We start from the raw sequence: 23,483 nt of genomic DNA, 5'->3' as shown, positions 1-23,483 counted from the left end.
TGTTTGGGGTTTAACAGGCAGCGGCTACACAAACCAGGAAGTTCCTTCTCCACGCACGTTACCAAGTTCGCACACATGCCCGCTGGAATATACCAGGACGGTCCCCCAACACCGTGTACACGCACGGCCCCCGCCCCGCGCAGCCCCCTAGCCTGGCTGCTCTGCACAGCGCACTTCTCGAAGCAGAAGAGCGTAGCCCGGGTGCAAACCGCGGGTGAGTGCCCGGGAGCGCAGGGGCGCGTGCCCCCGGTCACGCACGTTAAGACGCAGCCCCGGACTGTGCCTGCTGCCTCCACCGGAGGTCGCGCGCAGCCCCCGGGAGGCCGAGTGCGCCCGGGAGCGCGGCTGCGGGAGGGGCGCGCGGAGCGGCCGGAAGCCGCGGGAGGAGGGTGGGAGCGGGCGCGTCCCCGGGCGCAGGGCCTGGTGACATCAGCGCGCTCCGCCCCTCGCCTCCCAACACCCTCCGCTCGCGGCCGGACCCTCCCTCTCCCACCACGTGTCCTCGCGCTCCCTCCCGAGGGGCCGCGCGCTCGGGCCGCCGGAGAGACGGCCGGGATGGCGCTGTGACAGCCGGGCCGGAGCTCTCGGCGTCCCCCGCGTCCCGGCCTGAGCCCCGGCGGTCGGCCCAGAGGTGAGTGCGCGCGGCGGCGCCGAGCGCGCGCGTGGGGCGGGGGCGGGGGCCCTCTCGGGCTGGGGCGGCGGGGCGGGGGCCGGGCTGCAGCTGCACGGCCGCCGCCTTTGTTGCGGGCCGGCGGGAGGCGGGCGGCGCCGGCGCTCGGCAGGTGCGCGGGGCTGGACCGGGCCGGCTGCGCGGGGGCCGCGGAGAAGGGAACTGGGACAAGATGGCTGGAGGGACCCGAGCGGCCCCGGGCGCGGGCGGCGGGCGGCGGCCAGGCCGCGGGCACCCCGCCTCCCGCCCCCGACCGGCTGCCCGGGAGCCGGCGGGGAGGCCGCGGCCAAGTTGGGCCCCCGGCTCCAGGATGTGAAGCCTGTTCCGCGCGCCCAGACCCCTCCCTGCTGCATTCGCGCGTCCTTTCCGGAAATATGGAAGAAGCCGACTTTGAACTCGGGAGCGCTGTTTCCTCCGGCCGCCCGGGAGGACACGGCCCCCGAGACGCGCCCCCGCTGCGCACCTAGCGACTGCCCGCCCTGTGGTCCGGCCTCCGCACCCGCAGACGAGGGCCTTTGCGCCCGGCGACAGCGAGGCAGCTCCCCGGGGCCGGGCCCGGCCGATTGGCGCGCCGTCCTGGGTGTCCAGGCGTCACCCCTCACTGTGTGTCGCTGGCCCCAGAATGGCCATTTTCTGAGTCGGCTGGTGGACAGAACCTTTGAATCTGGGAAGTCCATGTGGCGGCGGTTCTGAGCCGAGCCTCCTGAGGCGTCAAGGGCCGGCCGGAGCGAGTGTCCCATCTGTGCTCCGACACCTTCGCTGACAGGACGCCGGCAGCCCTCTGGACCGCGTCCACGGTTGGGTGGCCCTGGCGGCCAGCGTCCTGCCTTGCCCTGCGCTCTTCCGGGATGTTTACCGACCGCCGGTTCTGCCCTGGGATCTCTACGGAACCAGTCTGGCCTCTTCCACGGAGTGCTTTTTAAATTTTTTATTTATTGATTTTAGAGAGGGAGAGGAAGCAAGAGAGACAGAGGGAGAAGCATCGATTTGTGGTTCCACTCACTTACGCGCTCGCTGGCTGGGGGATTCTCGGATGTGCCCTGACTGGGGACAGACCCCGCAGCCCTGGTGTCCCGGGAGGGCGCTCCGGCCCGCGGAGCTCCCTGGCCAGAGCCCCGGAGAGCGTGTAAATATTTGAAGGCGGCTAAGTACGCTCTCCGCCTGCAGCCTCTCCTTACATCAAACGCATCCCCTTCCAGCTTCCTGGGGCCTGCGCCCCCTTCCGTCATGAGGGCCCGCGGAGCTCAGAGCTAAGAGGCCGTGCTGGCAGCGCCCGGCCCCCCATCCAGGCCAGGAAGCGTGCCCGCTGGTCTGATCTCTCCAAACGAATCTTGCCCGCAGACATGGAGGCCACAGCCTTCCCTCTGAACCTGACCCTGAAAGTGGAGGAAAGGGAAGAAGAGATTCCGAGCCCCGATCTGGGGGGCGGCCCCACAGACACGCAGAAGGTCCGCATCTGCTCCGAGAGCGCGTGGGTAAGTCCAGGGTGGCGGGGGGCGGGGGCCGCCGAGCCACGGGCCCTGCGAGCCGGGCTCCTGCGGAGCCTCCTCCCGGAACAGACACAGGAAGTAAAAATAGCCCAGCCCAGCCCTGCTCCGGGTGTTTGCATTCCTGAGAAAACAGTGCTGTGGCTTTAAAAGGCGCCGTGGAAACCGAGCTGGTTACCTGAGCGGGCCCGCCCGTCCGGGCGGCCGCGGCCCGCCCCTCCTGGACCCTGCGTTCCCTGCACCCCGAGTGTTTGCTGACTTACGTTAAAGGAAAAATGCCCTGGCGTTTGTTAGGATGGTAAGGAAGGCTCTGCTGAGGACAGCCGAGAAAGCGGTCAGGATGTCACCATAGGGGACAGCGGTCTGGCCCCACCCCGAGTAAAGACAAGTGGCACCTTAGAGCCAGGCGGCAGTGTAGGGGGCCTGTGGATGAGAAAGTAGCTGCGGGGGGCCGGGGGGGAGGGTTCTTGCTGAAGGCAGGCCAGGGTGAGCGGCCGTCCAGGGCCAGGGGCCGGGTGGTTTCTAAAGAGACTTCGCAGGTTCTTGCTAAAGCTGAACTGGGCGGGCCAAGGACAGGAGGGACCTCGGGGAAGGGGGCCGAGAGCCGCCTGACGCAAGTTGGGGCGAGGAGGGAGCCTGTCACCTGCTGCTGGTGGCAGGGAACCCCTTACAGCGAGACCTGGGGTCACTGGGCGATGTGGGGACAGCCGCGCTCCCAGCGGGCCTGGGCGGAGGGGCTGGGGGGCGGCCGCTGGGACGCGGAGCACCCCCAGACGGGACAGTGGGCGAGGACACCGGCTCCCTTGCAAACACGCTGACGCGGCGGACAGAGTTATAATCCAGTCTGACTGTTCACAGTCCTCACGGGACCTCATGACGGGCGGGTGTGAATGGTAAACGTTTTCCACGGGCAGGAAGCTGACGTTCCTTTTCTCAGCCGAGTCTTCCTTTGCTCCTGGACATCGTCAGCGCCGTCACCTCCTGCGTGTCCCGTGACGTCTGTGGTCAGAGGGGTGGTGTGGCCAGGTCAGTGGCCCCCATCCCACCCGGGGGAGCAGGGGGCCGATGCTGTGCCCCAAAGACACACGTGCTCACTGGTTGTTCTTGAAACGCCTCCTGAGCTGGGCCCTCAAGGCTACGTGTTTGCTGCCTGTGTCCTGCCTCAGCAACATGGAATAAAAACGCGACGTCCCCACCAGGCTGTGGGCCGACGGTCCAGCTGCGGAGGCCGCACTGTGCCTGCCTCTTCTGTGTCCTTGCCCGCCTGTCCTCCTGGTTCCCACCCCCGGTACCTGGGGACACCCCGGAGGGCAGGTGTTGGTCCCAGGGAGCTCCGAGCGACTCGAGGCTGTAGGGGCCCTGGGCTTTGAGGCTAAATCAGCCCGCCCCGCACATCTGGGTGGAGCAGAAAACCTGGGGGACAGGCGCAGGAAGAGGGGGCGTCCAAGTGTGTCGGGGCAGAGAGAAGGGTGCGGGGCGAAGACCGCGCTCCCCTGGGAAAGGCGGGAGGGAATGGTGCGCACAGTGCCGGGCGCTGTTGATGAGACAGGCCCTCCAGCGTCGCGGAGTCGTGCATCCCGAGGAAGCCCGGAAGCCAGCACAGGGCCGTGTTTGGGGTGCGGCGGTGGCAGCCGGGGGCGGGGGCCGCACTCGGGCCGTGCGGGGACTCAGGAGGCCTCCCTGCGGAGGCACGCCTGGTCCTGGGCCAGTTTTGCCCCCAGGCCCCTCCCCTCCTGGGGACGTTTGGCAAAACCTGGAGACGTCTTCGGTTGTCGCGACGCGGGGTGAGATCGGGGAGTGGGAGAGCCTGTTGGCATCTCCTGGGTAGAAGCCCCGGACGCTGCTGAGGGTCCTCAGTGCACAGGCCAGCCCCGCAACAAAGAACTGTCGGGGCAGAAGTGGCAGTTGTGCCAAAGTGGAAAAGCCGTGCCCTGGGGCATTAAAATCGGGGGCTCCTGTTCCGGGCCTGACGGGGGGGCGGAGCTGGGAGCAGGGCCGCGAGCCAGAGCCCAGATCCCGTCAGGATGCGGGGCCAGAAGTGAGCTGGCCAGGGTGTGTGGATGGAGCTGGAACTCTGTCCCCGGGGGCCCAGGCTCCCTGCGTCTCCACGGCTGCCACCGGGGAGGCCGGCCGGCCAGCGTCCGTGGGCACTGGAGGCGCTGGCCCTGCGGATCGGCCCGGGGTGCCCGCTGCTTGGGCGGGCGGGCGGGCGGCGGGGCTGAGCGGAGGGAGGCGGCGGGAAGAGTGTCCCTCCCCGCGAGGCCAGGCAGGCGGGCGCCCGACGCCTGAACCTTGCCCAGGGCCGGCCTGTGCCTCCGTTGTGCTGGGCCGGATAAAAGGCCTCTGTGGAGGGTTAGGGGCCGGCCCAGCACAGCCTGGCGGGAGCCCAGCTCGGCGGCTGTCACCGAGGGCGGCGGCGCGGGGACTGTGTGAGCCGGGCTCTGAGCGGCCCTGGAGCATAATGTGGGCTTGTGTGAAGCTGCTGGGCGGCTTGGTCACCGGCCTCCAGCCGCCTCCTCACTGCGCAGGCGCCTGGAGGATGGCTGTCACCAGGCCCAGGCGGGGCTGTGGTCCCTGAATCGACCGCCCCTTGAAAGGGCAGGACAGCCCGCTCTGCATCCCACGTTGTCCGCAGAGGGAAGGGACTATAAATAGGCACAGCCCCGATCTGGGATTTCCTTGGGGGAGCACCGGCCGAGGGGCATTGTGGGACAGCCTGGGGTGCGGGTTGGTGCGGAAACGGCCGGCCGTCCAGATGGATGAAGTCTCGAGACAGCCCAAGGCCCTGCCGGGGGGCCCTCCCGGGACCACACACGCAGGGGGTCTTGTCCGCTCTTATTGCAAAGTCTAGGCTCACTTTTGTGTCCCATAAAGCATCACAATCACTTGAGACTATTCCACATGGCGCGAGAGGAGAGCAGTTCAGAGGGTATTTGCCTAAACCACGGCAAGGTGACCAGGGAGAGCCTGGGAACGGGAGGAGCCCAGGCTCTGTCCTCGCGAGCTGGTGGCCCGGTGGGAGGGCAGACGTGCGGGCCAGAGGACGTGCCTACGCCGCGGGGTGAGCCGGGGCGGGACGGGGATGGGGACGGGGACATCCTGCTCAGGCCGGCCTCCCCAGGAATGAGACGTCTGGGCTGAGTCCCCGGGGCAGGGTGAGTGTTGGCCGGGCCAGGAATGGGGGACCTCCAAGGCAGAGTGGGGTGCAGTGGGACAGAGGGCGGGTTGCTGGGGCGCCGCTGAGCTGGGGGGGCCACCGTCGAGGCCTGGTCACCAGGGAGGCCGCTGGGCTCGGCGAAGGAGTGGCACTTGAGGCCGGCGCCATGTCTTGGCTGTGTGGCTTTGGACAGACAGGCTTCCTGAGCCTGTTTCCTCCTCGCCCGAGTGACGTGGTTGGGAGACGGCGAGTGAGCTCCAGGGACCCCTGGGGGGCACCCTGCGTGTCGGGGCCGTGGGGTGGGGAGGGAGTACGCGGACTTGGGGAGTGAGGAGGAAAGGCTGGGGGTCTAAGTGGCTGATGGCTGTGCAGAGCGCTTGCTTTCCACGCTGGTGAGAGCGTCGTCACCACCGCTGCCCGTGTCAGCTCCGGAGCGAGGGAGGGTTCGCGGTCCCTGGGGCGCGGGAGGGCCCCCAACCTGGAGCTTGGTGCTGGGGGCTGCTTCTCCCGGTGCTGCCGCCCTCGCCTGTGAGCCGGCAGGGGTGGGGAGCCCGCAGGGCACAGGGACCTGCGCTCGGTCCTCTTTTGCCTCGAGCGGCACGTGCGCGGGCGGGTGGACAGGTGGTTCCCCGGGCCAAGGCCCTCCCACTGGGACGAGGGCGGGAGGCACTGGCGCGCCCGCCAGCCTCTGAGGAAGCCCGCCCCGCCCCAGGTGCCAGCGCTCTTTGACGAGGTCGCCATCTACTTCTCCGACGAGGAGTGGGAGGTCCTGACGGAGCCGCAGAAGGCCCTGTACCGGGAGGTCATGAGGATGAACTACGAAACGGTGCTGTCCCTGGGTAAGGCGTTGTGTTCTCTGTCTCCCGGGAGCGGAGCCCCGAGGGCGGTCGCCGGGCCCCCTGGGAGGCGGAACCAGCGTCCCTGTCTCCTGGCCTCGGCCTCTGACCCCTCAGCGCCTGTACCCGTTTGACTTCCTGTGTTCGTCTCGGGCCGGGGTACGAGTATTGTGTCCTTCTAGTCAGTAGGCTGTGCTGGCCGCAGGCCAGGCCTCATTCAACCCAGGCGTCTGCATCAAAAACACCCAGGTGTAACCTCCTGAGAGACGTCAGCGTGGGTCTGGGCCTGCACGTCCCACGTTCCCGGGCCTCATGTCCCTCCTGTCAGCCTCAGACGCTGGGGGCACCGCCCCAGAGCACCTTGCTCCCCTCCCAGCCTAGACAGGGGTGGGGGTCAGGACCCTAAAGGACCGGCGTTGGCAGAGTGCCGAACCCGTGTCACTTCCTCCGGACAGAGTTCCCGTTCCCGAAGCCGGACATGATCTCTCGGCTGGATGGAGAGGAGGAGCCTCAGCACTCGGACACGTGGCAGCTCCAGGGAGGAAGCCTCGCAGGTAGGCCCAGCGCCCGCCCTGCGGGGGCTTCAGGCCGTGGGGACTTAAGTTCTGCGTTTGTTCCGTGGGGCATGTGAGAGGCAGTAGGTTGTGAGGCAGGCAGAGTGTGGGCTTTGGAGTTTCGAGATCTCCTTTCCAGCGCTGCATGGCCTCGGGCCACTTCTTGGACCTCTCTGAGGCCCCACGTCTTCCTCTGTCCACTGTGGGTAAGTGTGTCGAGGTGCGAGCGCGTGTGTGGACGAAGCGAATGGGAGCTCGTGTGGCGCGGGGCCCCGCACGCGCCCGAGGGGCTCCGTTCACGCGCTCCCTGTGGGGAGCAGTGCCAGACGCCACATCGCTTCGGTTCTCACACACGGGCCCCCCGCGTCTCTGAAACGGAGAGCGCCTCTTAAAATTACAGCGCCTCTTGCAGCAGGTGACACCCTGGTTTCGGTGAGATGTGGTTGCGTCCCCGAGCGCATTCAACCTTTGGGAGCCCCGCCCCTATAAACGCCCAGCGGGGACCCCTCCCGACACTGGGGGCCGAGAGTCCCTCCTCGGCCTGGGAGGCTTCATTGGCGGGGTGTTGTCTCTGCCGTGGGGACTGTGATCCGGCCCGGGACGCAGCCGCACCCTTTGCTACGATGGCAGCGTGGGGTGCCTGGCGCTTCTCATCCACGTGAGAGTTATTTTGACCCAGACGTGGTCCCCCAATTTCTCTGTGGCCCAAGCTCGGTGGCTGGGCTCAGCTCTCGGCTCTGCCCCTCTGTGGTGCAGGCCCCTCGATGCCCCCCACCTCGGGCGCCCCCTCCGCAGCGAAGGGGAGGTGACCCGCAGTGGCCGTGAGAGAGTCAGGCCCGGTGGCCCGTTAGGAGGAGGTGTTCGTTACTGCAGGTCCTTCTCTGGGGGCCCCAGACGAAGGCATTCTTGGCGGTTCCACCGGCAAAGTCTGGGAACGAGCCAGATGGGTTGTGCTTACCGGTGCCGCCTGCGCCCCTCCCTCTCTGTCTTCCAGAACACGAAGACGCTGACGTCAAGCCCCCGGATTGGGCCGCCCCGCTGCACGCCCCGTCCCCGCTGCCCCCGCCGCAGCCCCTGGACAGCCTCGGCCTCCGCCTGCCTCGGGACATTGCCGAGCTGCCCGAGTGGAGTGAGGGGTACCCCTTCTACATGGCCATGGGCTTCCCGGGGTACGACCTCTCGGCCGACGAGCTGGCCGCCAAGTTCCAGTTCAGCCGGGGCATGCGCCGCAGTTACGACGCGGGGTTCAAGCTGATGGTGGTGGAGTTCGCCGAGAGCACCAACAACTGCCAGGCGGCCAAGCAGTTCGGCGTGCTGGAGAAGAACGTCCGCGACTGGCGCAAGGTCAAGCCGCAGCTGCAGAACGCGCACGCCATGCGGCGGGCGTTCCGGGGCCCCAAGAACGGGCGCTTCGCCCTGGTGGACCAGCGCGTGGCCGAGTACGTCCGGTACATGCAGGCCAAGGGGGACCCGATCACCAGGGAGGCCATGCAGCTGAAAGCCCTGGAGATCGCCCAGGAAATGAACATCCCGGAGAAAGGGTTCAAGGCCAGCTTGGGGTGGTGTCGGAGGATGATGCGAAGGTACGACCTGTCCCTGCGGCACAAGGTGCCCGTGCCCCAGCAGCTGCCCGAGGACCTGACCGAGAAGCTCGTCGCCTACCAGCGTAGCGTCCTGGCTCTGCGCAGGGCGCACGACTACCAGGTGGCGCAGATGGGGAACGCGGACGAGACGCCCATCTGCTTGGAGGTGCCGTCCAGGGTGACTGTTGACAACCAGGGAGAAAAGCCCGTCCTGGTCAAGACGCCGGGCCGGGAGAAGCTGAAGATCACCGCGATGCTCGGGGTCCTGGCCGACGGCAGGAAGCTGCCCCCCTACATCATCCTGAGGGGCACGTACATCCCGCCCGGCAAGTTCCCCAGCGGGATGGAGATCCGCTGCCACCGCTACGGCTGGATGACCGAGGACCTGATGCAGGACTGGCTGGAGGTGGTGTGGCGGCGGCGGACGGGCGCCGTGCCCAAGCAGCGCGGGATGCTGATCCTCAACGGCTTCCGGGGCCACGCCACCGACTCGGTGAAGAGCTCCATGGAGAGCATGGACACCGACATGGTCATCATCCCGGGCGGCCTGACCTCGCAGCTGCAGGTGCTGGACGTGGTGGTCTACAAGCCGCTCAACGACAGCGTGCGCGCCCAGTACTCCAACTGGCTGCTGGCGGGGAACCTGGCGCTCAGCCCCACCGGCAACGCCAAGAAGCCGCCCCTCGGCCTCTTCCTGGAGTGGGTCATGGTGGCGTGGAACAGCATCTCCAGCGAGTCCATCGTCCAGGGCTTCAAGAAGTGCCACATCTCCAGCAAGCTGGAGGACGAGGACGACGTGCTGTGGGAAATCGAGGGCGAGCTGCCGGCGGCGGAGAGCAGGGCCTAGGCCGCGTGCGGCCCAGGTAAGCGACGTGGGGGGGCTCTGGGTGTGTCCGCAGGCGCCTTTGTCCTGCTGTTGCCGTCCTCCCTGCTGCAGGTGACAGGCCATCGGCGTCGGCCCCTCCCTGGAGAGTTTCCGCGGCTGGGCTTCCCCTGTGTGCGCTTCGCTCTGTGGCCCGGGCCCTGGGGTGTGCGCGTGTGTTAACGTGGACCACGAGCAAGGGGCCGGCATCGCGCTTTGGCGTGGCGCTGCGGACGTCACGCGGCCCGAAGGCGCCAAGGCTGACTGCTGGGTTAGCAAGTTTCTGTCTGAAAAGCCCACGTGTCAGTCTCGTTAGGAACGGGGACGACCCACCTGGAGCAGCGTGCTCTCGCTCGCTGGCCTCGGGGGGCCAGCCCTTGGGGACGTCATCGAGGGTGCCTCAGGCCCTGTCCTCGGCGCCTCGGGTCTCACTCCAGGGTGGTGTCAGGCCTGGGCCACGGACAATTGCTTACGCTTGCTCTTCCCAAGTGCTTTAAAACCTCGTCTCGTCCTTCACGATAACCTTCACCTGGCGTGTGCAGTTAGATGAGCTGCTTGTAGTCCTGGGTTGTCTGAAGGCAGAGAGCTTTAAGTGGCATCTTTGCACCGCAGTAACAATGCGGTAGGGCACATGCCGGGGACTGGCGAGCCACGCGAGCCAGTGAGGACAGGCCTGCAGGGCTCAGCGTCGAGTCGGGAGGAGAAGTGGCCTAAATGGAAGCGGGTGCTGGGCTCTCCCGGAGGGGGCGGCCAGAAAGGCAGGAGACGCCTTTCACCTTCTCGTTCTCCTTCCGCTGCCTGTCAGCTGAGCTGTGCCTCCAAACACAGCGTGTGTTTAGCGTGTGGATGCCGCTCCTTCTTGGACAGGGGACCCAGAGCTGTCCCGACTCCGCTTCCTTTAAGGGTAATTAGGTGTTTCCGTCTCTTGGCTCCTTTCTCCAAATGAAGTGCTGAGAGAAGTCTTGTCACCCCACCGCGTGCCACCAGGAGCACAACGAAGTCAAGTTGTGCTCCTGTCGCTGAACCCCGCTGCCACCGTGGGGTCCCTAGAATGACAGCGGAGCTGCGGGTTCTTACTGGGACATCAGGAGTCACCAAAGTTGCTTTTTTGTCATGTTCTCTACCCGCTCACCCCCCGGATTCAGCCTCCCTTCTGTCTGACCGTTTACTGCCACCGCTGGCTATCAAGCTGTGACTTCCAGTGAGTTTTGATCCCTTTCTCATTTTACCTTTTGTTTCCTCCTTGTTAGATAACATTTTTGTGTTTTTAACTTCCTAAGCTCATTGCCACCCAAAGGACTGGGTCGGAAGCTGCCAGGAGAGGAGAGGGGACAGAGCAGAGCTTGGCTCCCCGGCGAACGGAGGCGGTGACATGTGCCACCCGGCCGCTCTGCTTGCCGGCGCTCGGGGCAGCCGCCCCGCTCTGAGCTGAGGAGTCGCTCAGAGCCGTAGACAGGGATTCCGGGAGGTCCGGGAGGTCCGGGAGCCCTGCGGGCGTCAGACGGCCCCTTTTTGGCATTGGAAATCTGACTCTTGAAATAGCTACGCTTGTCGAAAGTTATGCGCTGAGATCGCAGGGTCGATTCACACTGCGGTGGTCTCTGTTTTCCAGCACATGCAGCTGTGTGTGGAATGGTGGGGAGGAGAACCCGCGAGAAGACTGCCGGAGGCGCGGGTGCCCCGGAGCGGCAGGAGCGCAGGGAGCGGCTGGCCGGGGGAGCGCCTGGGCGTTCCGTCCGCTGCCCACGGGCGGCCACAAGTCGTGGAGCCTTGATTTCCTCAGAGACGTGACTGGGAAAGAAACCGCTTCTGTCCCCTCCTGTCGCGGCGAGTCGCGTGTCCGCCAGAAGAAACCTGTAAATACGATGAACAAAGGCATTTCCTGGAGAAGAGACCATTTGCTCAACACTCACAGAAGGCTCATACGGGGTCCCCTCTGCTGGCACCCTTTCTGGGAAGAAAACCTCAAGTCATTGTTTTCTTCTGCCTTTGAAAATGCTTCCAGGGGCGGAGCCTGTCTGTCCCCAGCAGGTCAGGACTGTGGAGAAGGCCACGCCGAGACATGTCATGTATGTACTTAACACGTTTCCCCGTTTAGAAAAAGGAGACACTACGATAACGGATTCAGACGTGCTGGCCTGGTGCCAGCCGATGGCTTTCCTATAAACAAGCCCCGTTAGTGGGGAAGATACACGTTGAAATAAACGGTGCCGTTTTACTGATCTTCCCAGGCAGGTTGGCAGCTAGACTTGGGGGCTCACCCAAGGGCCCCGCTTTTCATTAGACAGGGCAGTGCTCGGCGTACAGGCGCGCGTTCCCCGGGCTGCCTGCAGAAGTTACCGCTCTCCGCTGGCACAGGCTCATCGACTCATCGCACGCTTGTTTCGTTCGTTTCCTTAGCGTTTTCATCGCGAGGGTGGCGAGGGGGGCTTGGGCCTTCAGCCTCGGCCGTTTCGAGACTCGAACCCTCCACCCGAGGCGGAGGCCTTGGCGGTTTTACGCGGTAGCGTTTGCGTTCCCACCTGGGTCGAGCGTTGCGAAACATTCCTTCCAAGCCGCCTGCGCTACAGAAAACAGGCCGGAGCCTCCCAGACAAAGCCATCGCTAGAAATGCCATTCCAGTGTCAGCTCCGGTAACAGGCCTCTGCTGTCCTTCCTGCGTCCCCTGCTTTTTCACGTGTGGCCCAGCCCTTGGCATCTGGAAACACCTGTTTCTACTCAGGTACACTTTTTCCTACTGGTGAGACACCCTTCTCCTTTTTTAAACCAGTTTTCCTCCAAGGGGGGAAATTCCGCTTAATTTCTGGTATCGGAGTAACTTTCAATGTTCCCAAACTGTCCTGTCTTCGTCGTCATCTCCAATGGCATCCGGACCCCGCTACTTGGCATTCCAGAAGTTTCCATTCCCTCCATTTCCACTTAATTTATCCTCCGTGTCCCTGGCACGTCCCTGCTGCCGCCCTGTTTGACTGGCTTTGGGAGCGTAAAGGACTTTGTGACCCGACTTTGGGTTCCTGCCCTGGGGCCGTAGTTACCTGGCAGAGACGAGTAGGAAGCGGGGTCAGCCTGCGACGCATTCCGCCGACACCTCGGGTCCCGGCACCCGCCAGCGGGGGACGCCTCGCGGGCTGCACGGCGCGGGCACGGCCCTGGAGCGGTGGCCCCACTCGCCCTCGGGGCTCTTGCTCCCACTGGCTCCGCTCCGGCCGCTGCCTGGCCGAGCCCGGCCCGGCCGGTCTACGGAGTGGCGGTGGCCCCGAATGACCGTAGCGCACGATGACACGTAGCTGTCCCCCGGTAGGTAGGCGCGGACCGCAACAATAAACTGGGATCACGGAGCCCATAGGCTGTGGCGGTTTTATTTTTAATGCTTGACCTGCTCGTATTGTGAAAAGTCACATGTCAAACTCTCGTGGTCTGTTTATTGTCCTTTGTATCAATGTGTTACACCCCTGAATCAGAAAGTGTCTGCTCGTGCGACGGCAGCACCGGGAAAGAAAGGGTGTCCTGGAAGACGGGGAAGAAATGGCTTTTCCCTCCATCGGTCACAGTTTGGCTGCATGGGGAACGGCACATTACCAGAACCACACAAAGGCAGCCCGTGAAGGGACAGTAATTTTCAGGGAGTGAAGACATGCTAGCAGGCTGACAAGCAGAAAACCGACACCCCGTTTGCGTAAATTTCTTCAAAAACGCAAGCACGGCCACCACCTGGGCGCCCTCCCACAGGGCGCTGCCAGCAAGGCGAGTCCCCGCGGGTCACCGTGCCCACGGGGGCGGAAAGCAGCCGTCTGCTTGCCGAGAATGATCTCAACGTTTTTCCTGTTAGAAGCCGTCAGATTTAAAGTGAGCCAGCCTGCGAAGCAGTGTGGTCGGGGGCCCGAGCCCCAGTGGGACAGGCCTGACCAATAGAGCACAGGGATCCCCCTGGAGGTCCCTGAGGATCCCGCCCAGCCACCCAGGCGACGGGGAGCCGTGCCAGGAGAGTGGGTGCGGTTGGCCTCCCAGAGTGGTGCTCTGGGTGTTAGGAAGGTGCCGAGCCGGCGCTCAGGGCGCCTGCAGCTCGGCCGCGGGGGTGACTCCCGCAGGAGTCAGCTTTGTTTAGTGTCCGGATTCCCTGGTTCCTCACGGCCTTGCTCCCCGTTGCGGTGTTGCTCCGCTCGGTGCTCGGGCCCCCGCAGCTGGCCCGGTGCTGGGGTGGCGCAGAGGTGCCCGAGCCTCTCGGGGGCCCTCTGGAAACCACGCCCCCCTGCCGGCGGGACGGGCGGAGCCCGCTGGGTTGCGGTCCCACAGAACCGGTGGCTGGCCGCAGGGACTCGGGCCAGGTCCTCGGTGGGGGACTTGCTGTTTGTGCTTGGACGGAGCCCACCCAGGTGACACCTGCATCCGACGCGCAGCTCACTCACACGGAGCGTGAGGCCCAGGTGTGCACCGCCCACGCAAAACCCCGGCGCTCGGTGAGCTGCTGGTTCGCAGCCCTCCGGGCCCCGACCGCAGAGCCTCCCCAGAGCGTCTGAAGGGCGGGCTCCCTGGACGGGCCAGCGGCTGGGGCTTGGCCGCCTGTTTTAGTCTCACGGCATACTTTACCCGGAACCTCCTTTTTAATCTTTCTCATCTAGAACATTCTTTTGAAACGTCTTGCTAAAGTCTCATCAGACACGGCTTTTCAGGTTTCTGTAGACGGCAGCATTCCTTACCTGTTTCATACACAAAGTTTTCTCCCAAAAAGTTTATTTGTCACATTGAAGGTACAAAATCAAATACACAGGCCCTGGCCCTGACCCCCGTGGACATGTTCGCACAGACGAAACCCACAGAGAAGCGTGTTCCCGCGCGGCTCACCCCTGGACGACCGGGCCTGAGCCGGGCAGGCCGCATGCACACGGTCTCCCACGAGTCCCCGTGCTGCCGGGGGTCACGGGTGGGCGCCCTGGCTCTGTCCTGCAAGGTGTTACATCGGGGACGGGCACACCTGCAGGTTTTGGTATCAGTGGGGGTCCATGGAACCAGCCCCCCAATACCAAGGGACAGCTAAGTTCTGGGGAGTCACAAGTTACGAGTGAACTTCTGACTGCATCGGGGGTCGGCACCCTCACGTCCACATCGTCCGGGGGCAACTGCAGGGCCACTAACACTCCTGAGTAAAAAGCAACATAATATCTAAACGACAAACTCGGTTCTCAGGCGCATTGCCAAATGCAGGTCATTTTCACTTTATCATTTGAAAGCACGGAAACAGGTGTGTCACAGGAGTCAGGGAATGAGCGCGTAGACGTGCAACACGTGCGCGTGGACTTCCCAAAACATTCTGTGGGGACCTAGGCGGGCCTGGCGATCAAAGTCTGGGCGCACTGACCATGAGGACCCGTGAGTTACGAGAAGACGCTTTACAAGGTTGGCCCAGGGCGTCAGCTGCCCAACACCCCGGGCGAGCACGCCCACTGCGGCTCGGCGGGGGTCGCGCAGCGTGTGCCTCGCTCCGGCAGGCGTCCCGCGACGGCCTCACAGCAGCAACACACCGTGCGCGCCGCCCGCGTTTCCGTGGGAGAGGCTCTGCGTGCCCCGTCCACCCTGGTCCGGGAGCGCGCGCCCCATGGCCTCCCGGCGCGGGCGCGGGCGGGGGCGGGCTCAGCAGAGCAGCAGCCCCTCCTTGGCGGCCAGCCGCTGCCTGTGCACCCTGTCCTGCTGCAGCTCCTCGTGGCTCGGGTGCCAGAGCTTCGTGATGACCCTCTCGATGTTGAGGGCATACACGGTGTGCGTGGGGATGACCTCCCGGTGCACCTGGAATCAGACACGAGCGCACCCCCCGTCACAGGTCGGCCCCGCTCACGGGGGAGACCCGCGGACCCGCGGACCTGACTCCCGTGCCGGGCGCACCCTGGACCCGCTCACGAGGACCCCGGGAACACCAGGGTTCGGAAACAGGAATGGGGGACGAGGGCATTCTTCTTTCCTTTTCTGTTTCTCTCTGGGAGGCGGGGTGGGGGGGAGGCGGGGTGGGGGGCCCGGTTAGAAAGGACCGCTGGGCCGAGGGTGGGGACGAGCTCGGCTGAGTGGCTCTCACAGCAAAATGCAGCCCGAGAGGCCGGGCTGCGGGCGCGCCCCCTGAGGGGCAGGCGTTACCTGCAAAGCTTCGAAAAGGTCGTGCATGTTCACGGGAGGCAGGGACGCGGGCAGGGTGTCCCCGGAGCAGGCCAGCAGGAGCGCGGCCTGCCGCTCGGCCTCGTCGGGGTGCGGGCGGGGCGCGGGGTTCTGGCCGGCACCGGGAGCGGGGGCAGCTGCAGGGCTGAGAGCGGAGAGTTTCAGAAACAGCCCCGCAGCCCGGAGGTGGCACCCGAACGGCAGGGCGGGGGGCTGGGGCCACCCTGGCTGATGAGACCTCCCAGGGAGGCGGGGACCCAGTCATTCCTTCGCTAGCGCGCACACGAGAGCCTGCAGTTTTCCTTGTTAAAGGCAGCCCGTCCGTCAGGCGGGGCCCAGAAAGGAGAACAGCTCCGCGCCCTCCTCCCGCCACCCCGTGGAGACCTCCGCGACGCTGGGCACCAGAGCCAGAACGGTGCCCTGCCCTGGGAATGCCTCTGGTTGGAAAAACGTGACCGACCTTCGTTCAAGGGAAATGAAACGGAAAAGCACGCCTTGGAGAGAACGTGGGTGGCACTGGAAACAGGAGGGTCGGAGAGAAGGTAACGCCTGGCACCGAGGCGGCCGCGGCAGGAAGGCGCGCCAGGGCGGGGCCCGGCCTTGCCAGCTCCCAGAGCGCCCCGGGCACAGCCAGCGGGGGGCAGGCTGGGCCTCTGCGCCCTCCCCCAGGACGGGGCCGGCACAGCTGAGTGGGCCACGCGGACGGGCCGGTCCGGGATGCTACCCCAGGTTTCACCACCACGGGGACCCCTTTCTTGGTTCATTGTTCTCTGGAAGAATGACTTACAAATAAGAACAATGACCCCAAACACACAGGCCCGCAGGACGCCCAGAACATGGATGTTGCCTGTGTGACCTACCTGGTGAGCCCAGGCCGGGGCGCCGCCCTTGCACGCGGGCCCCGAGCCAGGTCACGGTCTGGAGACCGGAAGTGGGCGCGGGCCCCGCCCCACCGCCTGCCCCGGGGAGTCAGCACATCCCCACTCCTGCTCCTCGCCTGCCGCTCTTCACCCGCACCCCTCCCGCCGGCCGCCCCACACGCCCTGTCTCCCCGTCCCCAGAACCAGACACACAAAGTCCAGTGCCTGGAGAGATGCAGTCACTTGAGCTACCACGATGTTATGTTTCTTTCCCAAAGGCTTACAATTCGGACAAGATATTCTGGGAAGTGGCAGAGCGGACACAGACTGCGCAGGGACGCAGGCACCCCGGTCGTCTCAGACGGCGTGACTCACGGCGCCAGGAGACCCGGGGCCCGGATCTGTGCGGCAGCTGCAGGAGCCACGTGGCGCCGCCCGGCGCAGGCCAGTCCTTGGAGCTACTGCTGCCCCCGCCACAGAAGAGCACTGCCACCCGCCAGTCCCCACGAGGAGGCGGCGTGGGGAAGTACAACCGCGCCGCGCTCCGGGGCCCGCCGGCTCCCGGACCCCAAACCCGGCTCCTCGCCGCGGCTGGTTCCGCAGAGCAGTACCACCACCTGGAAGGCCAGGTGCAGGCCTACGGACACCTTTCAGTCGGTACCTTTCTATCAGGCTGTTGTACACCATGACGCTGTTCTTCAGGTATGGCTGCGGGGTCACGTTGCTACCAAAGGCGTATTTAAAGTGCCCGTCACGGAGCCGGTAAGCTTTCCTTCTCGACACAACGGATGCCAATATGTCTTTAAGGTGGTTCTGTAAAAACAAGGAAAAAAGCCCAGCGTGAAGTCCCGCTTCAGGGCAAATCCTAGGCCTTCCACTGACTCACTCCCATTCGCCGGCGTTTAGTGGCTGGGGATGGGGACAGGCCGGGGCGGCGGGGCACGTGGAGGTTCCCCGAGGAGCCAGAGCCAGACCGGGGAGGGGCGGGGGCGGGGCGGCGTGCTGCTCCCGTCGTTTTCCGTAAGAAGAGCTTGTCCTACACGAACTTGATTTTAAAAGGCTTTATCTCTACATTGGCTCCTCTCTCTCAAAACTAATTTTCAGATAGCTTTAAATGAAAGCATACAAATAAGTGAGTAATTTTCTAGGAAAGGGGCAGCCCCGCCTTGAAACTTGCTTTAAAACAGGGCAGAAAGTTTCATGGCCTGGGACTTGCTGGTTACGGCGCCCGATCCACTGAAATCCTTCCACGTGGCTTCTGAGAAGCCCTGCTAACGGACGTACAGGACAAAAACGAAGCAGCAGGCATTCAGCCCCGGTCCACCTTTGTGAGGGCCAAGCGGGTGTGGCGGGCTGGCGACCGTGACGGGAGCCCCTGGCCCCAGCCGCCGCCGCCGCGACCAGGGCTGGCGTTGCCCTCGTGCTGGTGAGGGCGCCTCCCGCGGGACTTCGGGGCGCAGCGTGTGGCTGCCGCACACGGAGTTCACGTGGAGCTTGTAACTTGGGATCTTTGAGGCACAGGTGAGGAAAGGGGACCCAGCGTCCCCGGAGCGCCTGGGCCCGCCGGCCCCCGCAGCCACTCTGTCCGACGACCACACGGGAACACAGCACGGGCGAGCGGCCCGCTGCACAGGCGCCCGGCCTGGTGCTCTGCGCGTGCCGGGCGCAGCGACGCCCATGACGTTCACCCACTGGACCCTCGATCTCAGTGCTTCCCGGGAAAAGCCTGCCCTGGTGACCAGGAAGTAACCTGACGTAAAAGGAACCTGGAGGCTCCGCCCGCCGAGCGAGGGCACGGGTTGGACACGGGAGGTGTCTCTCTCCCAGAGGCAAACAGCGGGAACGACGGCAGTTCTGAGAGCAGAGGGGAGCCCGCGGTCTCCTCGTTCAGCGGCGGCTGCGACAACACACGCAAGCGCGGCGCAGGCGACCAGGCCGGCGTACCGCCCGCCACACACCCACCTCCACGGCGTAGACCACGGCGGACACGGCCTCCTCGGCGACGTTGTCCAGGCCGTGCTCGTAGGCCGTCACGATCATCCTGCCCTCCAGCTGGCCCCGCGTGGGCAGCAGCATGGTGTGGGAGCACAGCTTCAGGTCGTCGTCATCTTGGGGGTCCTTTGCCACAAACTGCTGGGCTCCCGAGAGGGGGTTCTGAGGCTGGAATCTGTGCTGAGGAAGAGAAGTTTTCAAAGTTATTTGTCACCGCGGTGAGGGACGGGACAGCAACGCCGGAAACCGACGCGCTGGACTTGACAGGCCACACCCAGGCCACCGAGACCCGGCCGCAGGGGCCAAAAGACAAGCAAGCCATGTGCGCACAGTCACAAGGTCGCACATGTGGCCAGGGAGCAGTGGAGGCTGTTTTGGGCAACGAGGGTGGCGCTCTCAGGGCTTGAGCTTTAGCGTCTCTGTGGTCACAGAGGAGATGGCTCCGCGCCTAAAAAAGCCGCTGAGGAGGTTTAAAACTACTGCCAGACGAGCCAGGGCACGTGAGGCGCAATTCGGGTGAGCAGGCTCCGAACGCGCAGTCAGCCTTCGGCACAGCCCTGGGACAGCCTCGCTAACCAACGTCAGAGACCCGCCGACGCTCCGGCCGACGCTGCGCGGTGACTGCTTAGCCGCTCTCAACTTCGACGTGCAATTCTCTTTCACAACATCGTCATGCCAATTTATAAATTCCTTCTTCTCAATCTCTTCCTGCTCACAAAACCCCCACCTTCCCCGGGCGTGTCAGAGGGCCCGACTCTCCCTCCCACGGTCACGGGGAGGTCCAGCCCTGGGGGCTTTGGCTGAAGCCCAGCGCATGGCACTTTGTAGCGCGTACGTTTGAAGTCTGTATTATTAAAAAAGCAACACTTGTGGGTTTTTTTTTTTTTCCATTTTCCAGGTAAAAAACCCTGCGTTTTTACATGAGAGAGGTCTGCTTGAACCAAGTATGCCTCTCTGGGGTTCCCGTGGCCACCAGATTGAACATTACCGATGTAAAACTCAGAGCAAAGGTAGAGATGATGTTAATCCATAAACCATACGTTAAACCATACATTGGTTGATGTTAACCCATAAAATGGGTACTTCTGGGAAACTCTGTTCCCTAGATAAAAACTGGAAAAACCAGTCACTCTGAAATGTGCACACACTTTACAGCCAAATGCCTCTGAGGCTTCTCTGCGGAGCCCAAAGGCGCGGGCCCGCTGGGCACTCCGGAACGGCAGGGTCCCGGCCCCGAGGACAGGAGCCATTCCAGAAAAATATCTCAGGGCAGAGAGAACACAGGCGCTGCTGCCGAGTCACTGAGAACTCACCAGGTTCTAGTGGTAACAGTTAACGCTTAGGCCGTAAAACCCGCGTTAGAGAACCTCGGGCCCCGCCCCCGCGTCACAGACAGTAGTGCCTTTCCTCCCCCCAGCAAGATGCCCCCATTTCTTCTGACTCGATTACCAGTGACTTCATGTTCATTTACAAACGTAAACCGGTCTTTACCAAGGGCTACTGAAGAACCACCTACATCAAATTTCTGACGAACAGACGAAAGCTTCTTCCGCCCCTTTGGTTTTCCGGGTTTGGTGGCAGGGCCGCCGGGCCAGGGCAGAGAGCCGGCGCCCTCTGGGGGACAGAAAGGAACAGCCGTAAGAGAAAGCACAGGCAACTGCTACGTCCGTTTCTGCTTGGGGCTAAAAAAGGAGGAAACGCTCCAGCAATGTAAATAAATAATACATGCTTAAATTCAGAGCTTCTCTTTCCACCTCTCTAAACAAAACCAGACGCTCCCTCCACGTTGTTTTCTGGCTGAGACCAGGGTGACCCCTTCACGCAGGCAGCCCAGTCGCCGGTGTCTTCAGTGACCGCTCGCCGGGGGCTCGGCCGGCTCCCCGGCGGCAGCGGCCTCGTTCAGGACGGCGGGCTGAGCGGGGGCACTCACCTCCTCTCTCCTTGGGACCCTGGCAGAAATGACACTAAGGGGCGCGCCGAGCAGAGGTGACGAGGACAGCGCGCGACGGACAAGGCGGGGCCTCAACAAATTGCCAGGATGGGCTGAACAGGTGCTGACGGGCAGAGTAGACCCGTGCCAGCCATGGCCCGGGCTAGTGGAACGTCACAGCGGGTCTAGGGACCGGCTGGTCCCTGGGGCCGGGGCGCTGATCGGCCCGGGGGACACTGGGAGGATCTGGACTCGGAGGAGGTGAGCGCAGAGGAGGTGAGCGCAGAGGAGGTGAGCGCAGTGGGCACCGGAAGGGCTCTGAAACACGCCCCCTCTCTCCCCCCCAGGACAAGCTCCGCACAAAACCGGCGGGGCGGCCTGTTCAGCAGCCATGGGACCGGCGGGGTTCTAAGTACAAAGGCCCACATTTCTATGTTTTACTTTTAATAGAAATCCTCTCTTTGGTGCCAGCCAATATTAAATAATTTCATTTTGAGAAAACATATAGTGGGTGTTGATGGAGAAATGATGTCAGATATCACTCCTTCCTCTAAGCTGGTGCTGAACCCAAGTCTCCTGACGCCCGTCCACCAGGAGGTACAATGAACCCGCTTTTTAACAAGAGCCCAGGATAAGCTTTATCATGGGGCAAGTTTTTAATGTATTCACTGCTTGTTTTTGACCAATGATAGACGTAGCTTGTACCATTAAGCTCCAAGAAATCTGGGACCCTTGGTGGGCGTTTCTACCTACGCCTATTTAGGCTGAAGCGATAGACTGAGCTGTGAGCTTCCTCCCACCTCCTGACAGGCTGCTGTCCAGAGCCTTTTGTTTCCCACCAGTGACCTGCCCAACACACACGCGGAAGCCTGAACCTGCCTCCCAGGCGCTGCCATCTCACCGGAGAACACCCGTGGCAGCCCGGCTGCCCACGCCCTCTGTCCACACACACCCCCTCCCTGCCCCCACCTCCTCCTCCGCCTCTTCACCCCGTGCCCAGCGCCACCTCGCCCCCCCCTCCGCCCCCGCCCTGCCCCCCCCTCTCAGGGCTGCAGCATCTACAGTCCAGCGGGTGGGGGTGGGGGGTCAAGGCCAAGACTCAGTGTGGGGCCAGGGAGGTTCCATACAGAAGCTGTATCTACATAGTAACATTCTCTCGGAGCCCCTGAAAGCACGCTGTGCGGACGAACACAAGTGTGTCACAGGAAGCCGAGGCCCAGCGCCTCGGCTGCCCTGCCTGCGGTCCTGCCCGTATTGCTGCCCCCTTACCTGGTGTAGACACCAAGATCTGGCAGCGCGTGAGGATAGCCAGGAGGAACTCGTTGTGAGAATGCACTGAAACGGAAGGGCGGCGCGGGTCACATACGCCATGTACACACCACCAGGAAACGACCTATTTCAGTCGAGCTTTTCAGGGCATTGGACGTCCCCGGTTCTGCCATCTCTGCAGTTGACTCTCAATCCCCACCTTGACAACATGACCTTAGGTACCGCTAAAACCAAACTTTTATTTCCTCAAGTGAACAGACTTTCACGTGCTGCAGATCTGGGAAAACTCCCCGGGCAATTATTTTACCATTATCCTGCGTGAGAAGCCGATGAGCTTCAAGGTCAAACTCTTCTTTGCTGATCTTCTGCTTGAACCACAGCTTTAAGTTGGCCCAGTATCTGCAGAGGTAGAAACCGTCCTGAGAGCCGCAGGCATTGCTTCCTCCCCAAGTTCACCTCCCCTGCCCCGCCCCCAGGAAAGGACGTTTTACTCTCCCTTGTGTCCGTCTTCTCATCTATCAAATGGGGCATAATTGCACCTCGCGCACATCCCTGTCGTGAGGTCTGATGAGACGGTACACTTGGAGCGCTTCAAAGGTGTTGCGCAGGTGCCCGCCACTATTATTCAACGGCGGGTCTGTCTACTTTCCGAAGTTGCCGCCCGTGCTCTCACCGACGGCGCCTGCACCCACCGAGCGCAAGGCCTCCGCCTCCAGGAAGCCCTCCTGGGAGCGCCGCGCACCTCGCACCGGGCCCGCTCCCGCGCGGCAGGCCCCCGGCGTGAAACGCGCCTTTCCTGCCCCTCCCACGGCAGAGTCCGGGTCCCGGGGGAGGCAGAGAGGCTCGGCCTGCAACACGACAGGCCCCGCCGCCCGCCCGGCGCAGAGGCCCGACCGCCCGCGACGCCAGGCTGCCCAGGCCCGGGCGGAGGGGGCATCTTCGGGCGGCCCGGCGACCCAGGACCGGGGAGCCCCGCGCGGACCGCTCGGGCTGCGCCGCCGACTCTTACTGTTTCACGTTGTCCCCCAGGGCCTCGCTCAGGTTCTTCTTGGCCGCCTCCAGCTCGCTCACAAAGGTCGCCATTGCTCCCTACTCTCGGCCCGACCGCAGACCGCCCCGCCGCCCCGACCAACAACCGAAAAACCAACGCGGCGGAGGCCTGGCGCCGGAAGCCACGCGCCGGAGGCCCTGGTCTCTCCCTCCGGCCCCGCCCCCCGACGCTCTGGAGACGTCCGTTTGGTTGCCGGCTCCGCCCGCCTGCGTGAAGAGAAAGGGCGGAGCCAACCCCGCTGCCTTCTCGGCCCCGCCCCTGATCACGTGATGCCCCCGCGCGGCGGGGCTGCAGCGCCGCCTGCTGGGCTGGCGCGTCCCGCCCCTTCAGCCGGCCGCGGGCTCGCAGCTCCGATGGCGGCCCAAGCTGTCACCTGGCCTGCAGGAGTAGCTCGCTCTCTGGGTCAAAAAGCGCGAGCGGCATCCTCTGCCTTCGCTGCATTTTCCGCCGAGCACTCATCATCTGATAGGCCATTTAATGGAACTTGTTACTGTTACGCCTCCTCCAACTAAAAGGTAAGTTCCGCGAGGCCAGGACCTGCCGCCTCCGAGCCTGGCGCGGAGCACTGTTCGCTGAGCGAGTAAATTATGACAAGTGGAGACATTGCACAGAGGATAAGAAAGGAAAGAATTGTTCTACCACCCCCTCAAACTCTTAACTGAGCTCCCCTTGCCACGCCCCATCGTGTAGAATCATACTCTTATCTTCGGTTGTGAATCTTGGTGAGTTTTTAAACTTAATAATATGAATATTTTCCCCTGGTGTTACATGGTCCTTTTATTCCATTTTTTAAAACTCCTCTCCTGGGGACATTTTTTTCATTGCTTTGAGAGAGAGAGAGAGAGAGAGAGAGAGAGAAACATTGCCGTGAGAAAGAAATATTGTGAGGAATCCAGTCCGTGACCCTTTGGTTTGCAGGTCAAGGCTCCAAGCAACTGCGTCGCAGGAGCCAGAACTTAGTCCCAATTTTAACGACAGCATCTTTAAGATTGCTTTCATCGTTTCTCTATGGAAAGTGACACAGTAATACATTCGATGCACACCATTTAGAACTATAAATATAATCATGTACACATACCATGCAAAAGGAA

At 63.5% G+C, this 23,483-nt stretch overlaps 2 protein-coding genes across 4 annotated transcripts; one reads left to right on the top strand and one right to left on the bottom strand.

The window, feature by feature from the left end:
- Positions 1–499: 499 nt before the first annotated feature.
- On the top strand, positions 500–11,354 carry POGK (pogo transposable element derived with KRAB domain). Of its 2 annotated transcripts, XM_054587824.1 has the most exons (6): positions 500–631; positions 2,012–2,145; positions 6,027–6,153; positions 6,606–6,704; positions 7,699–9,150; positions 10,762–11,354. In XM_054587824.1, the coding sequence occupies exons 2-5, from the start codon at positions 2,014–2,016 to the stop codon at positions 9,132–9,134; spliced, it is 1,794 nt and encodes a 597-aa protein (XP_054443799.1). In that variant the 5' UTR covers positions 500–631; positions 2,012–2,013; the 3' UTR covers positions 9,135–9,150; positions 10,762–11,354. The 2 variants fall into 2 exon arrangements, with proteins under 2 accessions (XP_054443799.1, XP_054443800.1); XM_054587825.1 differs by lacking the exon at positions 500–631 and having other exon boundaries at positions 1,884–2,145.
- A 2,406-nt stretch (positions 11,355–13,760) lies between these two features.
- TADA1 (transcriptional adaptor 1) lies at positions 13,761–22,542 on the bottom strand. Of its 2 annotated transcripts, none has more exons than XM_054587823.1 (8): positions 22,351–22,390; positions 21,649–21,740; positions 21,342–21,407; positions 19,659–19,756; positions 18,113–18,317; positions 16,812–16,963; positions 15,273–15,435; positions 13,761–14,930 (listed from the first exon to the last, which is right to left on the bottom strand). In XM_054587823.1, the coding sequence occupies exons 2-8, from the start codon at positions 21,649–21,651 to the stop codon at positions 14,778–14,780; spliced, it is 840 nt and encodes a 279-aa protein (XP_054443798.1). In that variant the 5' UTR covers positions 21,652–21,740; positions 22,351–22,390; the 3' UTR covers positions 13,761–14,777. The 2 variants fall into 2 exon arrangements, with proteins under 2 accessions (XP_054443798.1, XP_054443797.1); XM_054587822.1 differs by having other exon boundaries at positions 13,778–14,930; positions 18,113–18,322; positions 22,351–22,542.
- Positions 22,543–23,483: the final 941 nt, after the last annotated feature.

The sequence above is a fragment of the Pteronotus mesoamericanus genome, unplaced genomic scaffold (genome assembly GCF_021234165.1).
Source record: "Pteronotus mesoamericanus isolate MK-2021 breed Mesoamerican mustached bat unplaced genomic scaffold, CSHL_Meso_final scaffold_1186, whole genome shotgun sequence".
Lineage (NCBI taxonomy): Eukaryota > Metazoa > Chordata > Mammalia > Chiroptera > Mormoopidae > Pteronotus > Pteronotus mesoamericanus.
The sequence above is the reverse complement of the archived record's forward strand: the minus strand, read 5'-3'. Positions and strand labels throughout refer to the sequence as shown.